The 17,952-nt window shown below is 39.3% G+C and overlaps 1 protein-coding gene across 5 annotated transcripts in view; it reads right to left on the reverse strand.

Annotated features, from left to right (window-relative positions):
* Positions 1–9,270, reverse strand: part of SLC30A6 (solute carrier family 30 member 6) — a 48,090-nt gene extending 38,820 nt beyond the window's left edge. For 3 of the 5 annotated variants that reach the window (XM_081590306.1, XM_081590305.1, XM_081590304.1), the window contains exons 1-2: positions 9,231–9,270; positions 5,134–5,220 (exon numbers count right to left, since the gene is read on the reverse strand). Coding sequence is in view for 4 of the 5 variants with exons in the window: in XM_081590305.1 (XP_081446431.1) it covers positions 5,134–5,220; positions 9,231–9,233 (90 nt within the window). In the remaining variant the exon portion in view is untranslated. Of the gene's footprint in view, positions 1–5,133; positions 5,221–8,840 lie in introns of all 5 variants that reach the window. The other 2 variants (XM_081590302.1, XM_081590303.1) reach the window with 2 other exon arrangements.
* Positions 9,271–17,952: the final 8,682 nt, after the last annotated feature.

Consider the following 17,952-nt stretch of genomic DNA (forward strand, 5'->3'; position numbering starts at 1 on the left):
ACAAATGGGGCAAAATACAAAGCAATTGATGAATCTGAATAAAGGGTATAAGGGAATTCCTTATATTCATCTTACAACTTTTCTGTAAGCTTGCAATTACATCAAAATTACATCAAAATAAAGTTACCCTGCCCATCCACCCACCAAAGACAGAACAATGCTTGGTTATTTACCAAATAAGTCATAAGAAACAGGACTGCTAAAGAAGGAGATTACCACAGTTTAGAAGTTCACAGAAAAGGGAGGATTTGAGATACACCTTGAAACAGCTAGGATTTAGTCAGAGGAAGGAAGGATAGCATTCTAAAAATAAAGGAAGACAAGATCAAGTGAAGTGTTTTTTACTTTGTTCTGCTCCAATCCCTACATAGGGAGACCAACACTTGTTTCAAAGTAGAGATGAAATAGTGGAAAGGTTGTTATTTGGAGATGTTAAGTTTAAATATATAATTGCTAAGGTCAAGTAAGGTATGGGATAGGATGGTTTTAGAATACAGATGAAAGCTGTAGGTCTAGAAAGGAAGAACAACACCAGAAGTGAGAAGGATAAGAAAGTAACTCAAGAGAAAGGAATCATAAGGCAGAAAGAAGTGACAGTGATGGAGCACAGAGGTAATAGGCTATAAATCTAAGGAAGAAACAAGGCCATTTCCTAAAACTAAGGGATATGGTGAAGTAGGACAGGAAACTTAAAATACAGAAAAAATCTTCAGAATAGCTGTTATGGTGAATACGTTACTGAATCATCAAAAAGAAGAACAACAATTATCAGCATGAATTTATGGGAGACACCATTCTCAAACTTCCTCCTCAAGGAGGGGCAAAACCAGAAGAGCAGGTGACATGAGGATATTAGAAACTTGAGAACTGATATGACAGGTTAACAGGACGAGGGACTGTATGCCTAGTGAGAACACGACTGGACATAGGGCCTAGTCAGGATAGGGATTCAGTAACAGTCAGAAAAGGCAGATAAAGCATGTAATACATGCTATTCTAATGCCGAATCAAGCTGTTAATCAACAAACATTTGAGTATCTATTTTGTAACAGATACTATTTGAGGCACTGGAGATACAGCAGTGAATGAAACATGGACCTTATAATCCAGGTGGGGTGACAGACAAGAAGCAAATATATAAAGTCAGGTGGTGATAAGTGCTAGGAAGAAAAAATAAAGCCTGGTAAGACACAGTAATGGAAGATATTAAAGCGCTGCTCTTCTAGATATAGTGGTCAGAAAAGAACTCTCTGATAAGGTGACATGTGACCAGAAATCTGAAAGAGGTGAAGATGCTAAGCATCCAAACATCTCAGAGAGAAAACGGGAACCATGGTGCAAATACTTTGAGATAAAAGAGGGGCTGAGGACAGCTAGACAAGAGAGGTGAGAGGAAGTCTGGGGCTACATTAAGCAGTGTCATGTATGCCAGGAAAAGAACTGGGACGTATTCCAGATGAGATGGAAAAGTGACTTAGCTTTCATTTTAAAAAGCTCATTCAGCTTCTCAACCTAGAATATACTACACAGGGGGAAGGATGAAAGTAGGAAGACCATTTAGAATGTGCTTGCAATAAACCATGTGGGGAATGATGGTAGCTTTGACGGTGGGTGTTAGAAGGGTCAGATTCTGGGTATTATGAGGACAGAGCTGGCAAGAATTACTTATAAAACAGCTGTGAGGAGTGAAGGAAAGAGAAGGGTAAAGGTGACTCCAAGGTTTCTGGCCTGAGCCATGTAGTGAAAAAGTGACAGAAAATCAAAGTTCAGGTTTGATCTTACTAAATTTGAGATGGCTATTAGATATTTGGGTGAAAATGTTGAGAAGGCCATTATATATAGGAATTGGAGGTAGGGAAGAAGGTAGAGGCTGAGATATTAATACAGGGTCATCAGCATATGGTAGTGAAAGTGTCACTAAGATGGAATAAGGCAAACAAGAGAGGCCCGAGTTCTGTAAGTCCTGGGACACTCCAAACTCAGAAGTCAGAAAGATGGGAGGAGAGTAATAAAGGAGACTAAAAAATAAAGACTGAGAAGTAAGTGGGTCCCCCCGCCCCAGTGGCACTAGTGGTAAAGAACCCGCCTGTCAATGCAGGAGACATAATAAGAGATGTGGGTTTGATCCCTGGGTCAGGAAGATCCCCTGGAGGAGGAGACAGCAACCCAGTCCAGTATTCTTGCTTAGAGAATCCCATAGACAGAGGAGCCTAGCAGGCTACAGTCCATGGGGTCACAAAGAGTCGGCCATGACTGAGTGACTAATACTTTGACACTTTCAAGAAGTTAAGTAGGATGAAAATCAAGGGTGGCAGTTCAGAGTCCAAGTGAATAAAATGCTTTAAGGAGGAAGACTGATTCAAATGCCATTCAAGGCCAAATAAGATGGGAAATGAGGATGACCATGGCTTTTGGCAACACAGAGGTTATTAGGTACTTGTAAAAGCAGTATCTGTGGATAAGTGGGACTAGAGTTAGACTGGTTTTGCTTAACAGATACAGGGAGAAGAGAAACAGAACAAAGAGAGTAAAGACAATTCTCAACAGTTTTGCTTCAAAAGCAAGCAGAGAAAGGAAGCAGCAACTGAGAGTGGTATTTATGGCATGTAATTATGATGAGAGGAGAAAGATTAAAGAAGGAACAACAATGCAAGAGAAGAAGGAATGGTTCTAGGAACACTGGCTCTGAGTAAGGCGATAACGGAGGGACTGGCCTTATGGAGCAGACCAGACAGTTCATTCAAAGAAACGGGAGGGAAGGCAGAGTGTTGGCAGATGTGCTAATGAAAGGATGTACAAGTTTTCTCCTGATTGCTTCTTTTCCTTCAGAGAAACAGGAAGCAAGATCCAACAGGTTACAGTGAGGATGAACAAGGTTTGGGGAGTTTGAAGATAGAAGTGAAAGAAAATGGTATGAAACTGTCACTTAAGAGTATGGGAAACCGAATAAACTAGGAAGATACAGGATGGGCAGCACTAATGGCATACTTGATCATGAATTTAAAGTGAGACCAGGGGCTTCCCTGGTGGACCACTGGTTAAGACTCTGTGCTTCCACTGCAGGGGGCACAGGTTCAATCTCTGGTTGGGGAACTAAGATCCCACATGTGGCATGGCATGGCCAAAAAAATTGAAAAAAAAAAACCAAAAAACAAAAAACAAAGTAAGACCAGTCAGTACGGTTTTGTGTTTAAGGCTACACACAGTTGCTTGCATGAGGTAGAGTAGAAAGTGGACTTAATGAAGTTAAGGATTTGCCAATAAAGTATGATAGACAGAAGACGGGAACAAAGGAGTTGAAGGCGTGTGCAAGAAAATAAAAATGATGGACCAGAGAATCTAAATTGATAAGCAAGCAATTGACGACAAGAGAAGTGAAAAACAGTGGAAACATAGCAGAGTCAATGAACTGGAGGTCCCAGTAAGAGAAGGGAACTGGAAAGACAAGAGACGGTGACTGATGAGTAAAATGCTTATAACTGAGACAACGGGAGGATAGTTATTGTGAATGATAAAGTGTATGGCATGATCTGGCTTCCTTGGTGGCTCAGTGGTAAAGAATCTGCCTGCCAAGCAGGAGTCACAGGTTTGATCCCTCAATCAGGAAGATTCCCTGGAGAAGAAAATGGCAATCCACTCCAGTATTTTTGCCTGGGAAATTTCTTGGACATAGGCATACAGTGGGCTTCACAGGGTCACAAAAGTGTCAGATATGACTTAGTGGCTGAACAGCAGCAGCAGCATGGTATGATCATAGGAGTGGACAGTTGAGAGGGATACGGGGCAAGATTTGCGGTGAGGAACTGAGAGGTAAGGATCTTTCACATAAAATATGAAATCACTAAGAACTAAGACAGGCTGCTGCTGCTGCTAAGTCACTTCAGTCATGCCCGACTCTGTGCGACCCCATTGACGGCAGCCCACCAGGCTCCCCCGTCCCTGGGATGCTCCAGGCAAGAACACTGGAGTGGGTTGCCATTTCCTTCTCCAATGCATTAAAGTGAAAAGCAAAAGTGAAGTCACTCAGTTGTGTCTGACTCTTAGTGACCCCTGCAGCCTACCAGGCTACCCTGTCCATGGGATTTTCCAGGCAAGAGTACTGGAGTGGGGTGCCATTGCCTTCTCCGACTAAGACAGGAGAAGTAATGAAAGCAATGAGCCAGGTGTATCTCTTCAGATTTAAATTATGATAAAGGTTATCTGTATAATTCAGGTGTTCCTATATCAATTTTGTTCCTACTACCTATTATGTGGTATACTGTGCTTCACTGAAGTGTATTTAAAGAACTTCCTGCTTACTTCTGCAATAGAGTTGTTTTCCATCAACATCATAACTATCTGTTCTCAAGAGAGCATCCTAAATGGACTAGATACATAAGAAGTAGGTGAGTTAGTTCCCTACCCTTGGCTCTTGAAGTTTAACATCTAGAGGTGAGAATATTTCCAAATACTAGAATTACTGACTTCTGATTATATCCCAAGGTTTTATAAACAGAAGATAAAAGGGTGAAAAACAAAGAAAAGAAGTCTTTAGTTTAGTATAACAAGACATGGTCAATATCATTGCTTCTGCTTATTATGTTACATAAAGCTAGCATTATTTAAAACTTTATTTTATACTTTTATTAAAAATGTGAGCAAGAGACACATAGTCACTACCCTCAAGGAACTTAAAGTATAAATGAGACAGTAATGAGAACAATGAAAACAGAATGATAACTAGAAAGTCTACATCGGTGACCAAAATGGGTACCAATTGTTTATTTATAGTCTCAAAGTTTAATTTAATGAGAAAACTTGTTTCCTGCCTTACGTTCAAAATGAGAAAACGTGGCTTCAGACCACATCCACTTAATTTGTTAAAAAACTAACAACATAAGGCAATCACCAAACAATTTTTCTTCAAAACTCTTTAAAAAACTAATCGAAGCCGAGTTTCCTCCCAGGCATAACAACTGTATACTAAAGTGCTGTGATTTTACATTAACAAATTACTTATCCAACAAAAAAAAAATGAAAACACTGTGATGAATTGAGAGTGATTTATATTTGTCTTAAAAATTACCTTTTTCAACTTTATAATATTTTTGATACAATAATTAAAATTAGGATTAAGAAATAAAAATAACTTACCCTTCGATCAGCTGCTACAAGTCTAAATTCCTGTAATAACTTGCCAAAAAAAGATCTTTGTGGTTTTCTAAAGAGATGAATTGTCCCCTTTAAAGTAAACAAAAAGTATACAAATCAGCATTTAAGTACCTAAGCTTCTGCACTCCTGTGATATAGTAAACCACAATTAACATTTCTTGAATGCTTGATACATGCCAAGCAATTATTCTAGACACCTTACATGCATTATCTATTTAAGATTCACAATAACCTATTGGTGGAAACAATTTCTAGTAAACTAAGTACACAGTGCTAGTAACAGCTGAGCAGGAATTCAAACCTAGGAGTTTTAACTCAGGACCAAAAACCCTGCTTTAAAATAGATTGCCTAGGCAATTTTGAACTGGAAAAGCAGTTTCCAAGTAGCTCTAATTTCCAAGAAATTATACCATTTACCTAATTAAAGCTTTAAATATGAAAGGTTAGGCAACTATTATTAGAGTCAAACCTCTGAGTTTCTCTCTTAGGCATTCAAAGCATGTGACATCCTAGCTAGCTTCCATGGTCCCTGCTAGTATGCAGTAGGGTACAAGCAGAGAAAGGACATAGCAGTGGTGACCACAGAGGGGTTTGCCACTCAGGTTCAGGAAACAATGTAAGAAAGCCTTAACATAAAGGAGAGCTCAACCACATATAGGAAATTAGCCTGAAATTAAGGTAGGATCCAACATCAGTAGGAGAAAGCATGGGTTACTCAATAAATGGTATTTGGAAAAAGGCAAAGATGGGTCCTTACTATACTTCTCAATCTACATTTTCAAATTTAAAACAATAGAACATTTGAAGAAACTCATGGATGTATAATTTTATAATCTTGGATGTGGAGAAGACTTTTGTTAATAGTACATAAAATCAAGAAGCTGTAAAGGAAAAAAACTGATACATTTTCTATACTTTCAAGATGGAAATAATCTACAAAAAAAAAAAAAAAGAAAGAAAACCCTAGAAAAATAAACTGAAAATCTTTGTTATTACAAAGGTAAAGTAATTGTTTCTAGAGAAAAAATATCCTTCATAATTTTCAATGGGTAATACACAATAACTTGACTACTAAGTGCTATGCACTTAAATATTTGGATTTCAACTTTAACAAAACATTTTCCTAGATGGTAAAGGCCACAATCACTATACCACACGGCATTTCTATCTCATTAAAGTTGGCCAATTTGACTCAAACACTGACTTTTCAGACAGCAGAGGAAATAGGAGTTATCATTAAAAATGTGAAAAAGTTTCAGATCCAATTCAAGCAGAAGTATGATTTGCCTACAGTTAGCATTTAGAAACATCTCAGTAGCCATAAAATGATATATTCCATTTCTTTAAGTTTGACATGTCATTAGTTGCATTATGTTGAGACTCAGCAAAGGCAGAAAATAGGCTGAGTGCTAGAAATGTGGCATAACAAAAACAGCAAATATTGGTAATTGTGGAGGCCAAGTTACGGCTACATGGGGACTTTATGATATTCTCTCTACTTTTCTGCATGTTTGAAAGTTTACACAATAAAAAGTTAAAGATATACTTTAAAATGTAAAAATAAAGCATCAAGAAAAAGGTATTACCAATTTTGATACCCTAATAAAGATCAGTGTATGTGAATAACTTAAGGCTCTGCTAAGCCAATTCAGTTGAAAAGGAACAATATGCTATTTTTATCTGAGATGTTAATAAATGTTAATGTTAACAAACATACTTTATTCTTAAAGAATTATGTGTGGGATATTTTGGTCCCAAAGATAAATTCTGCTTACTACTGGTATCCTTGAATATCTTCTAACTTCTAGCTCATTTAAAATTATTTCAGTTACTTTTAAGTTTCAGGTTAAGACAATCAATAAGGTTTCTAAAAGGCAGACGTCCATTTCTGATGCCATTCTGATAGTGGAGAACAATTACAAATACCCTAATCTTAATGTCCTCCTTTCTAAAATTATATTGGCTCTCCACTGCTATCAGAATAAACACCAAATTTTATAACCTGGAACTCAATGTGTTCAGTGAGTTACCCTGTTTCTTTTCATTTTTTCTTTTGCTCAATTTCCACTATTGAGGAAATGCTCTCCTCAATTTCCACTATATTGGTGTACTCCTTGTTTCATGATCATATCGATTATTCTAGAGTGAAAAGGTCAGACTGGTCTAACCCAGGCACTAATAGCCCTGTAGTACTTAGCAAGTTATCTGACCTGTTTCCTCACCCAGAAGAGAGTAATGAATAGTAGACTAAGAGACTGGAATAAAGGGACAAAGTACTCAGTTCTCTGGTTCACTTCCTGCAAGAAGCCATATTAGGTTATTTAAACAACAATTTTTTTTTTAATGCCACTTGCTTTGTAATTCACCACAGGCTAGCCTTCATCTTGTCACCTTGCATGGTAAGTTCATTTTCATTAACTTCACCAATGACAAGGGCTATATTTTCCCAACATTTTCTAAGATAGCACTATGCTTTGCACATAGTATATGTTATTAATAATAAATAATGGGCAATTTTAAAAATAAAACTTAAATGCTAATATTTCCCTTATTACTAATGTTTCAAATATAAAAATTTACTGCCAAGGTTACTTATTCATCATTCTCTGAAACAGATAATTATTGAAAACTTCCTCTGGGCCAGGCACTGTACTAAAGACTCTGGGAATATGACAGTGAATACATAGGTTCTGCTCTTAAAGAGCTTATAGCCTAGGAAGTGAGAAAGACAAGCAAGTAAACACACAATTTTAACACAGTCTGGTAAGGGCTACAGATGTTACTGGTAAAAAGCAGCCTCATAAGAGCGTAAAGGAGGCACTTAATAGGACATTGAGACATGACAGAAAGGCTCAGGAAAGAGACTAAAGGACACATAAGGGATGGAGAACGATTCTGACAGACAGAACAGCATATATTAATTCAGTGCAAACGTCTAATTCTTAGAGCATAATCCGCAAGCTGTTCCCAGTAGCTGGAATATGGATATATGTATGTATGAGTGAAAAAAACCTGCAAAGGTAAGAAGCTAGACTACAGATGTCTTTGCTTGCCATACTAAACAGGTCTTTAGCTTGTGGGCTAAAGAAAAAAAAAGGAAGAATTTTAAGCAAGGGACTGGTATGGTCAAGTTTTAGAAACTTAACTCTGCTACACAGTGGTGAATGTTCTGATGTTGAACACAGAGGCTAGTTGGTCAGCCAAAGGAAAGATTATAGGAAATTTAGAAAATATTTAAGTAGATAAATAAGACATTTTCCCCACCATATCCACTCAGGAAAAAACGGAATGACAACGCTTAGACACAGAAACATGGTCGCTCTGTCATATACAGGCTATCAATAAGAGATCCATAAATTTTTCTGATAAAATGGTGTACCTCTTTTGACACTGAAATCACAGTCCACTGCTTACCCTTAGATAAAATTCAGAGAGCTATATACTTGATTTATGAAAGAATAAAATAACTAACTTGTCTAACAAAATTTAAACACATTCCTAAAGCCCTAAGGTATACTGGGATCTACAAACGCACCAAAAAAGCTGCAATAAGACGACCGACACCTTGACTTTCGCCAATCTTTCGCCTTCTGAAAGTTGTGCTAACTATACTCAATAAAACCAATTTGGAGAGTGGGGCGTCAGCTTCAATAGCCTATTAATCATGCTGTTCATTAATGCAACGTTACCATCACTGCTGTAAACATCACTAATACGGTCGTTGCTGCTGTGGACTTGTTTTCAGATCTTTTGTCGGTGTTGTGATTACTGACATCAGCAAAGACTTTTATTTCTATATCAAGGATATCACGGCAGAGAGGAGTCATACACTCATCAGATCCGAAAAGTCGGTCTGGAGCGATGCCGGGGTCCCGAGAGGCAAAGGAACCGGGTGAGGAAGCGGGACGGCATCAGAGCTCTGAGGGCACTCTCTCGGACGCTAGTGGCTCCTTCCGAGGGCCTCGAGCATAATTCTGACGACCCCTCGTCTGGGCAGCTGAAGCATTTCTAGGCCGCTTCGGAACCAGAGAGGATAAGAAGAATTAAAAAAGAAACCCTCATCCCCCTGGCCAACTCACCATGATAAGGAGCTGCACGGCTCCCACCGGAAGACGCTCTGGGAGCTGGTAGTTCCCTGGAGCGGAAGGGGCGTGGACATCAGAGGCCGATTGGTTGCGAGCGACGCTGGGGGCGGAAGTGCGTGCACTGGCCTCCTGGTCCTGCGCCCCACTTCCCGGCTGCCTCTGCGTTCTATAGAGGCGAAGGCGGCGGCTAGAACGACTTTTCCAAGCTGGCGGCGGTCTGGGTGTAGAATTACCAGCTGAGGTCTTTAGGTTTAAGGAGCAATTTGTAACCAGAGAAATTTCTTTGAGTCCTGAAGCGCTTTGACCTATGTTGTGTTTTTTAATTTTTGCAATACCTTATGAAATAGGTAACATTCTCATTTTTCAAGTGAGGAAACAGGATTGAGGAACTTACCCAGACACATACCTAGTTTGCCATAGTAGCTGTTGCTCAGACCGACTAATGACAGAGTATTATGTGGTAATTCCTAAAATACTACTTAAATTTTATAAGATTGATTTTACTTTAAAAAGGAAAATAAAACACATTTAAATATAACTCATTCACAAAAAATTGAATATGGAACACGTGTGTATCAGGTACCGCTCTCATGAAAAGCATACTCATGTGGTCGTGGTTAAGTAGCTAAGTCGTGTCCAACTCTTGCGACCCCATGGACTGTAGCCCGCCAGGCTCCTCTGTCCATGTGATTTTCCAGGCAAGAATTACTGGAGTGGGTTGCCATTTCCTTCTCCAGATACTCTAGTAAGAAGAGGCTAAACAATTAGGGAGGAGGAGATTCTTTAACTATATTGGTAAGTAGTGCCATTTAGAAAATGGGTAATAGAGAGTAACTGAGTCGCTGATTTAAAGAGGTAATCACAGAAAGCTCTAAGAAGATTAAATTTGACTTTCAAATAACAAGTCTTTTTTGTGAAGATTTTTGCAGGCAGCATAAGTAGTGCAAAATTCAAGTAAGTATATTTTAAGATCTGAAAGAAGGTAGTGTGTCTGGAGCGTTGTCCTTAAGGGGAAGAAATGAAGAGAATACCGAAGTGGTAAATAGAGGCCAGATCAAGCAGAAATTTCCAATCAGGGTTAAAGAGCTTGCTCCCCCCCCCCCCCCCGAGTGAGACAGGAAGCCAGGGGACAGTTTTTACAACGGAGTGACCTGCTACATTTTGGCTGTAGTATGCAGAATTGATTGTAGTTGGAAGATAATGGCTAATTAATTAAAGCACTTACGTAGTAGGCACTAAGGACTTAAAGTGTATTAGTTCATTTAATCCTTATATTATTCTTTCGGGCTTCCCCAGTAGCTCAGTTGGTAAACAAACCGTCTGCAAATACAAGGGAGCCCCGTTTGGTTCCTGGGTGGGCAAGTTCCGCTGGAAAAGGGATAGGCTACCGACTCCAGAATTCTTGGGCTCCCCTGGTGGCTCAGACGGTAAAGAATCTGCTGCAATGTGGGAGACCTGGGTTCAATTCCCGGGTTGGGAAGATTTCCCTGGAGGAGGGCATGGCAACCCACTCAGTATTCTTGCCTGGAGAATCCCCATAGACAGAGGAGCCTGGTGGGCTACAGTCCATGGGGTCACAAAGAGTCCAAGAGGACTGAACCGCTAAGCACAACACAGCATCCCTTTGATACAGGTATTGTTGTTAGCTCCTGCTAGGAAAATTGTGTGTCAGGGTCAAACAACTAGTCGGGGGTGGAGCTGGAATTCTGTGCTGCTGCTGCTGCTGCTGCTGCTAAGTCGCTCCAGTCGTGTCCGACTCTATGCGACCCCACAGACGGCAGCCCACCAGCCTCCGCCGTCCCTGGGATTCTCCAGGCAAGAACACTGGAGTGGGTTGCCATTTCCTTCTCCAATGCATGAAAGTGAAAAGAGAAAGTGAAATCACTCAGTCGTGTCCGACTCTGAGCGACCCCATGGACCGCAGCCCACCAGGCTCCTCCGTCCATGGGATTTTCCAGGCAAGAGTACTGGAGTGGGGTGCCATACAACCTACTTTTAAAGCCTTACCAACTATCCTGTACTTGCTACTCTTTTATAAGATTAGCATGGAGAAGGCAAATTAGAATATTATTGTTTCACTTACACTGAGTAAATCATTTTTGATTCTTGAAGTTTCTTTCCAGTCTTTTGTATTTTAACAAAACTGAAATCAGACAGTACGTATTCTTTATAGTTTTCCTACTTCATGTAAGGATGTACTGTGACTTTTTCTCATGTCTTAATTTTTCTAGATTATAGTTTTAGTGCCTTAGAGAATTCAGTCATAGGCATGTGCCTTAATATCAATTGTGTGTATGTGTTGTGCACGTGTGTGGATGTGCACAGTCACTGTCAAGTTTGACTCTGCAAACCCATGACTGTAGCCCACCAAGCTCCTCTCTCCATGGAATTTTCCAGGCAAGAATACTGGAGCAGGTTTGCCATTTCCTCCTCCAGGGGATATTCCCAACCCAGAGATCAAACCCATGTCTCCTGCATTGGCAGGTGGACTCTTTATCACTGTGCTACCTAGGTAGCAATATAGTTAACTAATTCCTTATTGATGAGTGTAACATGGTTTAGAGGTAGTAAAAAGAAATCTCTCAAGCTATTTTAAAAAGGAGAAAAGAAGACTCTAATACAGGGAATTGAGTAATTGGTATAAAATCATAGGAAGCAACTACACAAAAGATCACAGTGAAACTGAAGACTTGAACAACTCTATATACCGAGTAGATCTAACACAGGTCTAGAAAACATCATCCAATTTCCATCTGGTGGAAATTTAAAAAAGCATATTCTTAGTCAATGGGACAAAGAAGAAATCACAAGAGAACTTAGAAAATACATTGAGATGAATGAAAATTAAAACAACATACTGAAACTTACTGGATGCAGCAGAAACAGTCCTTGGAGGGAAATTTATAGCTGTGAATGCTTATATTGAAAAAATAAGAAAAATCTCAATAACCTAACCTTCCACTTTAAGAAACTAGAGAAAGAAGAGCAAACTAAACTAAAAGCAAGCACAAAGAAGGAAATAAAGGGACTTTCCTGGCAGTCCAGTTGTTAAGACTCTATGCTGTCTCTGAAGGGGGTGCAGGTTTGATCCCTGCTCAGAGGAACTAAGATCCCACATGCCATGTACCAAAGAAAACACAAAAAAAGCAGCCACCTAAAAATATGGCAGGTTGAACAGACTAAGACAGTGGAGAATTTAGAAGACAGGAGTGATATGTGTGCTTATTGCTCTTGGGGTGTAATTATTCCAAGGCTTTCTCAATGCAAAGAACTAGAGAATATGTGTACACACACAGACACATATTTACATCAACATTTCTTCATCCACTTTTATATGTCTTAAATTATGAATTCATATTCTTAAATCCAATTCCAACCCAACCATGCAAGTTTCATTCATTTGTATTCATAACTCCTTTCTGCAACAGTGAGAAACATGGTTCCAATAGGGTTAATGTACAGTGACTTGTTTGATCAAGTCTCCCGTACATAAGCAGTTTGTCATCTGTGCTGACACTGTTCCTCCATACATACATCTCTCTGTTCTTGAGAATGTATTCCTTATTCCAGATTGCCCCCACCCATATGAATAACTTCCTCAGACTAAGTGTCCATTATTGTACACACCCTCCTCATCCCACTTGGTCTATGACACCCCACATATGTTGCTTTTCCTCATTGCAAAGCCTGCCCTGAAGCACGGTGCAGAAAAGAACTAAAATAGCAAGGCTGGGATCACTATCCTTTGAAAGGCCTTGCCAGTTTGGCCCTTATTTGGCATCTGGGAGCTTGGATTTGGGGGAGAGTTCCCACTATTCCCTAAGTGATAATGGTTCACTGTGCCTAACGGGGATAGGCCTAATGTTTTCACAGATGTCATAACAATGCTGGAGGAATTAAGTACATCCTGTGTAACTCCATTGGGAGAGGACTGTTCAGAGCCAGTCTTTGGTTTCCCCTGGACTTTGCCCCATACCCTGTTCCCTTTGCTGGGTGAGAGATGCACCATCATCAGTCTGCCTTAATACTATACAACTTTATGTACAATAACCTTCTTTCAACGTAATTCCATTTACTGTCCTCTCCCATCCTTTGTGCTATTACTGTTATATACTTTACATATATTATAAATACCACACACTGTAAAGTTTTTTTAAAAAATAGCTGATAGGTATTTAGAAACATAAAGGAAAAAGTATCTTTGTATTTACTGACAGATATATCATTTCCAGGTATGACCTAAATCAAATCTATTAAGATTGTACAGTGGAAGTGACAAATAGATTCAAGAGGTTAGAACTGACAGAGTGTGTGAACTATGGATGGAGGTTCATATTATTCTACAGCAGTGAAAGTGAAGTGAAAGTGAAAGTCACTTAGTTGGGTCTGACTCTTTGTGACTCCATGGACTATACGGTCCATGAAATTCTCTAGGCCAGAATACTGGAGTGGGTAGCCTTTCCCTTCTTCAGGGGATCTTCCCAACCCAGATATCAAACCCAGGCCACAAGGGAAAACCCCATTGTATAGGAGGCAGTGATCAAAACCATCCCCAAGAAAAAGAAATGCAAAAACACAAACTGTTTGTCTGAGGAGGCCTTAAAAATAGCTGAGGAAAGAAGAGAAGCAAAAGGCAAAGGAGAAAAGGAAAGATATATCCATCTGAATGCCGAGTTCCAAAGAATAGCAAGGAGAGATGAGAAAGCCTTCCTAAGTGATCAGTGTGAAGAAATAGAGAAAAACAATAGAATGGGAAAGAAGATCTCTTCAAGAATACTAAGAGATAGCAAGGGAACATTTCATGCAAAGATGAGCACAAAAAAAGGACAGAAATGGTATGAACCTAACAGAAGTAGAAGATATTAAGAAATACACAGAAGAACTATACAAGAGATAATGACCCAGATAACCACAGTGGTGTGATCACTCATCTAGAACCAGACATCCTGAAGTGCAAATTCAAGTGGGCCTTAGGAAGCATCACTATGAACAAGTTAGTGGAGGTGATAGAATTCCAGCTGAGCTATTTCAAATCCTAAAAGACGATGCTGTGAAAGTGCTGCACTCAGTATGCCAGCAAATTTGGAAAACTCAGCAGTGGCCACAGGACTGGAAAAGGTCAGTTTTCATTCTAATCTCAAAGAAAGGCAATGCCAAAGAATGTTCAAACTACCACACAATTTCAATCATTTCACATGCTAGCAAAGTAGTGCTCAAAATTCTCCAACTGAAGCTTCAATGTACATGAACCAAGAATTTCTCAATGTTCGAACTGGATTTAGAAAAGGCAGAGGAGCCAGAGATCAAATTCCCAACAGCCATTGGATCACAGAAAGAGCCAGCAAATTCCAGAAAAACATCTACTTCTGTTTCAATGACCATGCTATAAAGCCTTTGACTGAGTGGATCACAATAAACTGTGGAAAATTCTTAAAGAGATGGGAATATCAGACCACCTTACCTGCCTCCTGAGAAATCTGTACACAGGTCAAGAAGCAACAGTTAGAACTGGACATGGAACAATGGACTGGTTCCAAACTGGGAAAGGAGTATGTCAAGGCTGTATATCATCACACTGCGTATTTAACATATATGCAGAGTGCATCATGCGAAATGCCAGGCTGGATGAAGCACAAGCTGGAATCAAGATTGCCAGGAGAAATATCAATAACCTCAGATACGCAGATGACACCACCCTTATGGCAGAAAGTGAAGAAGAACTAAAGAGTCTCTTGATGAAGGTGAAAGAGGAGAGTGAAAAAGCTGGTTTAAAACAACATTCAAAAAACTAAGATCATGGCATCTGGTCCCATCACTTCATGGCAAATAGATGGGGAAACAATGGAAACAGTGACAGACTTTATTTTCTTTGGTCCCCAAATCACTGCAGATGGTGACTGCAGCCATGAAATTAAGACGCTTGCTTCTTGGAAGAAAAGCTATGACCAATCTAGACAGCATATTAAAAAGCAGAGACATCACTTTGCCAACAAAGGTCTGTATAGTCAAAGATAGGTTTTTCCAGTAGCAATGTACGGATGTGAGAGTTGGACCATAAAGAAGGCTGAGCGCCGGAGAATTGATGCTTTTGAACTGTGGTGTTGGAGAAGACTCTTGAGAGTCACTTAGACTGCAAGGAGATACAACCAGTCCATCCTAAAGGAAATCAATCGTGAATATTCATGGGAAGGCCTGATGCTGAAGCTCCAATACTTTGGCCACCTGATAGGAAGAACTGACTCATTGGAAAAGACCCTGATGCTAGTAAAGACTGAAGGCAGGAGGAAGGGGATGACAGTGGTCGAGATGGGTGGATGGCATCACTGACTCAATGGATATGAGTTTGAGCAAGCTCTGGGAGATGGTGATGGACAGGGAAGCGTGGTGTGCCGCAGTCCAGGGGTGGCAAATAGTGGGACAAGACTGCGCAACTGAACAATATCATTTCCAAAGTCCTTAAATCCTTCTCGGAGACATGGATTCCTTTGGAGGATTCCTTTTCATCAGCCCAAAGAATTTCTTAGATACTTCCCCTGGTGGTTCAGTGGTTAAGACTCTGAGATCCCAATTCAGGGGGCCCAGGTTTGATCCCTGGTCAGGGAACTAGATTGGATGCCACAATGAAGATCAAAGATCCCGAGTGCCACAACTAAGACCTGATGCAGCCAAATAAATAAAATAACTATTTTTAAAACAGGCTATTTTAAAGAATTTCCTATGTCAGCCTGCTAAGAACAAATTCTCTTATTACTTTTTGTACAACTGGAATGACTTTTATGTATTTTGAACATTCTAAGTAAACACAAAATGTTAGGTTAACTTTTATTTTTGCACTTATTTTTTAAATTGATGTATAGTTGAGTTCCAGTGTTGTTGATGAGATGGTTGGATGGCATCACCAACTCAATGGACATGAGTTTGACCAAACTCTGGGAGATGGTGAAGTACAGGGAAGCCTATCGTGCTGCAATCCATGGGGTCGCAATGAATCAGACACGATTAAACGACTGAACAACGTATGTTTCAGGTGTATAGTCAAGTGATTTCAGTTATATATTCTCTTTCAGATTCTTTTTGATGATACGTTATTGTAAGATATTGAATATAGTTTCCTATGCTACACAGTAGGTCCGTTGTTCACCTTTTTTTTACATAGTATTGTATAATTTTTACACTTTAAAAGTGTCACTCCATCGTTTCCTGGATTTGTTTCAAATAAAGTTACGCACCATTTTTGCTTTATTCAAGTGTAATGTCATTTCCCTTTGCTGGCTGCTTTTGATATTTAATTGATTTGGTTTTGTGCATGTGTGTGTGTTTTGCAAAGGATGTACTCAGATGTGATCTTTGTTGAATTTATTCTGCTTGGAGTTCACTGAACTTCTTGGACCTGTAAGTTGATGTCTTCCAACAATTTTGGGAAATTCCAGGCATTATTGCTTCAGATATGTCTGTTGCCCCATTCTCTCCCTGTCCTCTCCTTCTGGACCTCAAAGTACATGTACATTAGACTGATTCTGTCCCACAGGTCTGAAATCTGTTTCTTTCTTTCTCTGTGCTTCACTTTGATAATTATATTAACTGCCTTCCTGTTTTCTTATCTCTGATGCAACCAGTTTACTGTTAAGCCCACCCAGTGATTTTTAAAATTTCAGACACTGTCATTCATTTCATAGTTTATAATCACAGACTTTCTATTTGGTTTTCAGTTTCTATTTTTCTGCTAAGAATCCTAATCTATTAGTCCATCATTTTCCCTTGTAAATTTTTTAATGTATTTTAAAGCTGTTAAGAAATAATTTTCTGTTAATTCCAAGACAGTCATCTGTGTTTCTGCTTCTATAGATTTTCTGTTGATTATGGATCATATAATTTTTCTTTGTATGCTTATTACATTTGCTGGGCTTTGTGAATTGATATGTTGTAAAGGCTCTGGATTCTGTTTTAACAATGTTTTATCCTGGCTAGCTGTTAAATTACTAATGGATAATCTTGATGTTGTGAAAGCCTGATTTTAAGCTTTGTTTCAGTGAGTTTCTTCCAGTTGTGCCCAGAGTTCTGAAGTACAGCCCTTAGTTCTAGGATTGTCCTTCCTCCTGAGCCATGGCCCTTTCGGGTGTCAATGGAAAACCAGAAGTGTTTACTAAACCCCTCTTACTGGAATTTGAATTTCAAATTCTATTTGTCCAGCAATTGCTACAACTACTCTTTGGATTTCAACTATTGCTTTCTTCTGGATTCTTTTGACTGTCACACTGCACAGGTATAATTTCAGAATCCAACAAGCATTTGAAAAGAATTTGCAGGCAGACTTTGGGACTTAGATCTCTCCTTTTCAAAATTTCCCTCCCAATTTCAAACTGTTCTAGAAGCACTAAATGACTCCTCAGCCCATTAAGACTGTCACATTCTCCTTGAATTCTATTTCCAAGCACACTGCAGATGCTGCAAGTTGCTCTCATGGTGAAACCTAGTTAATGTGGATCTCCTCTAGTATATGATTTTGTACTGTTTTTGCCCATTTTTGACTGCTCTCTAGTCTTCTAATCACAGCTTTTTATATTTTGTTCAGAGTTTGTAATTGTTATTGGCAAGAGTCAGTTCGATACAAGCTACTCCTTCAATACCTGACTACAACCTCTGAAATCTCAAAAAGTTTCAAATAAATTAAAGGCAAAATAAAGTTTATAATTTATTTCCAATCCATTAGGATAAA

Source organism: Giraffa tippelskirchi, chromosome 4 (genome assembly GCF_054371585.1).
Source record: "Giraffa tippelskirchi isolate mGirTip1 chromosome 4, T2T-mGirTip1v1.2.pri, whole genome shotgun sequence".
NCBI lineage: Eukaryota > Metazoa > Chordata > Mammalia > Artiodactyla > Giraffidae > Giraffa > Giraffa tippelskirchi.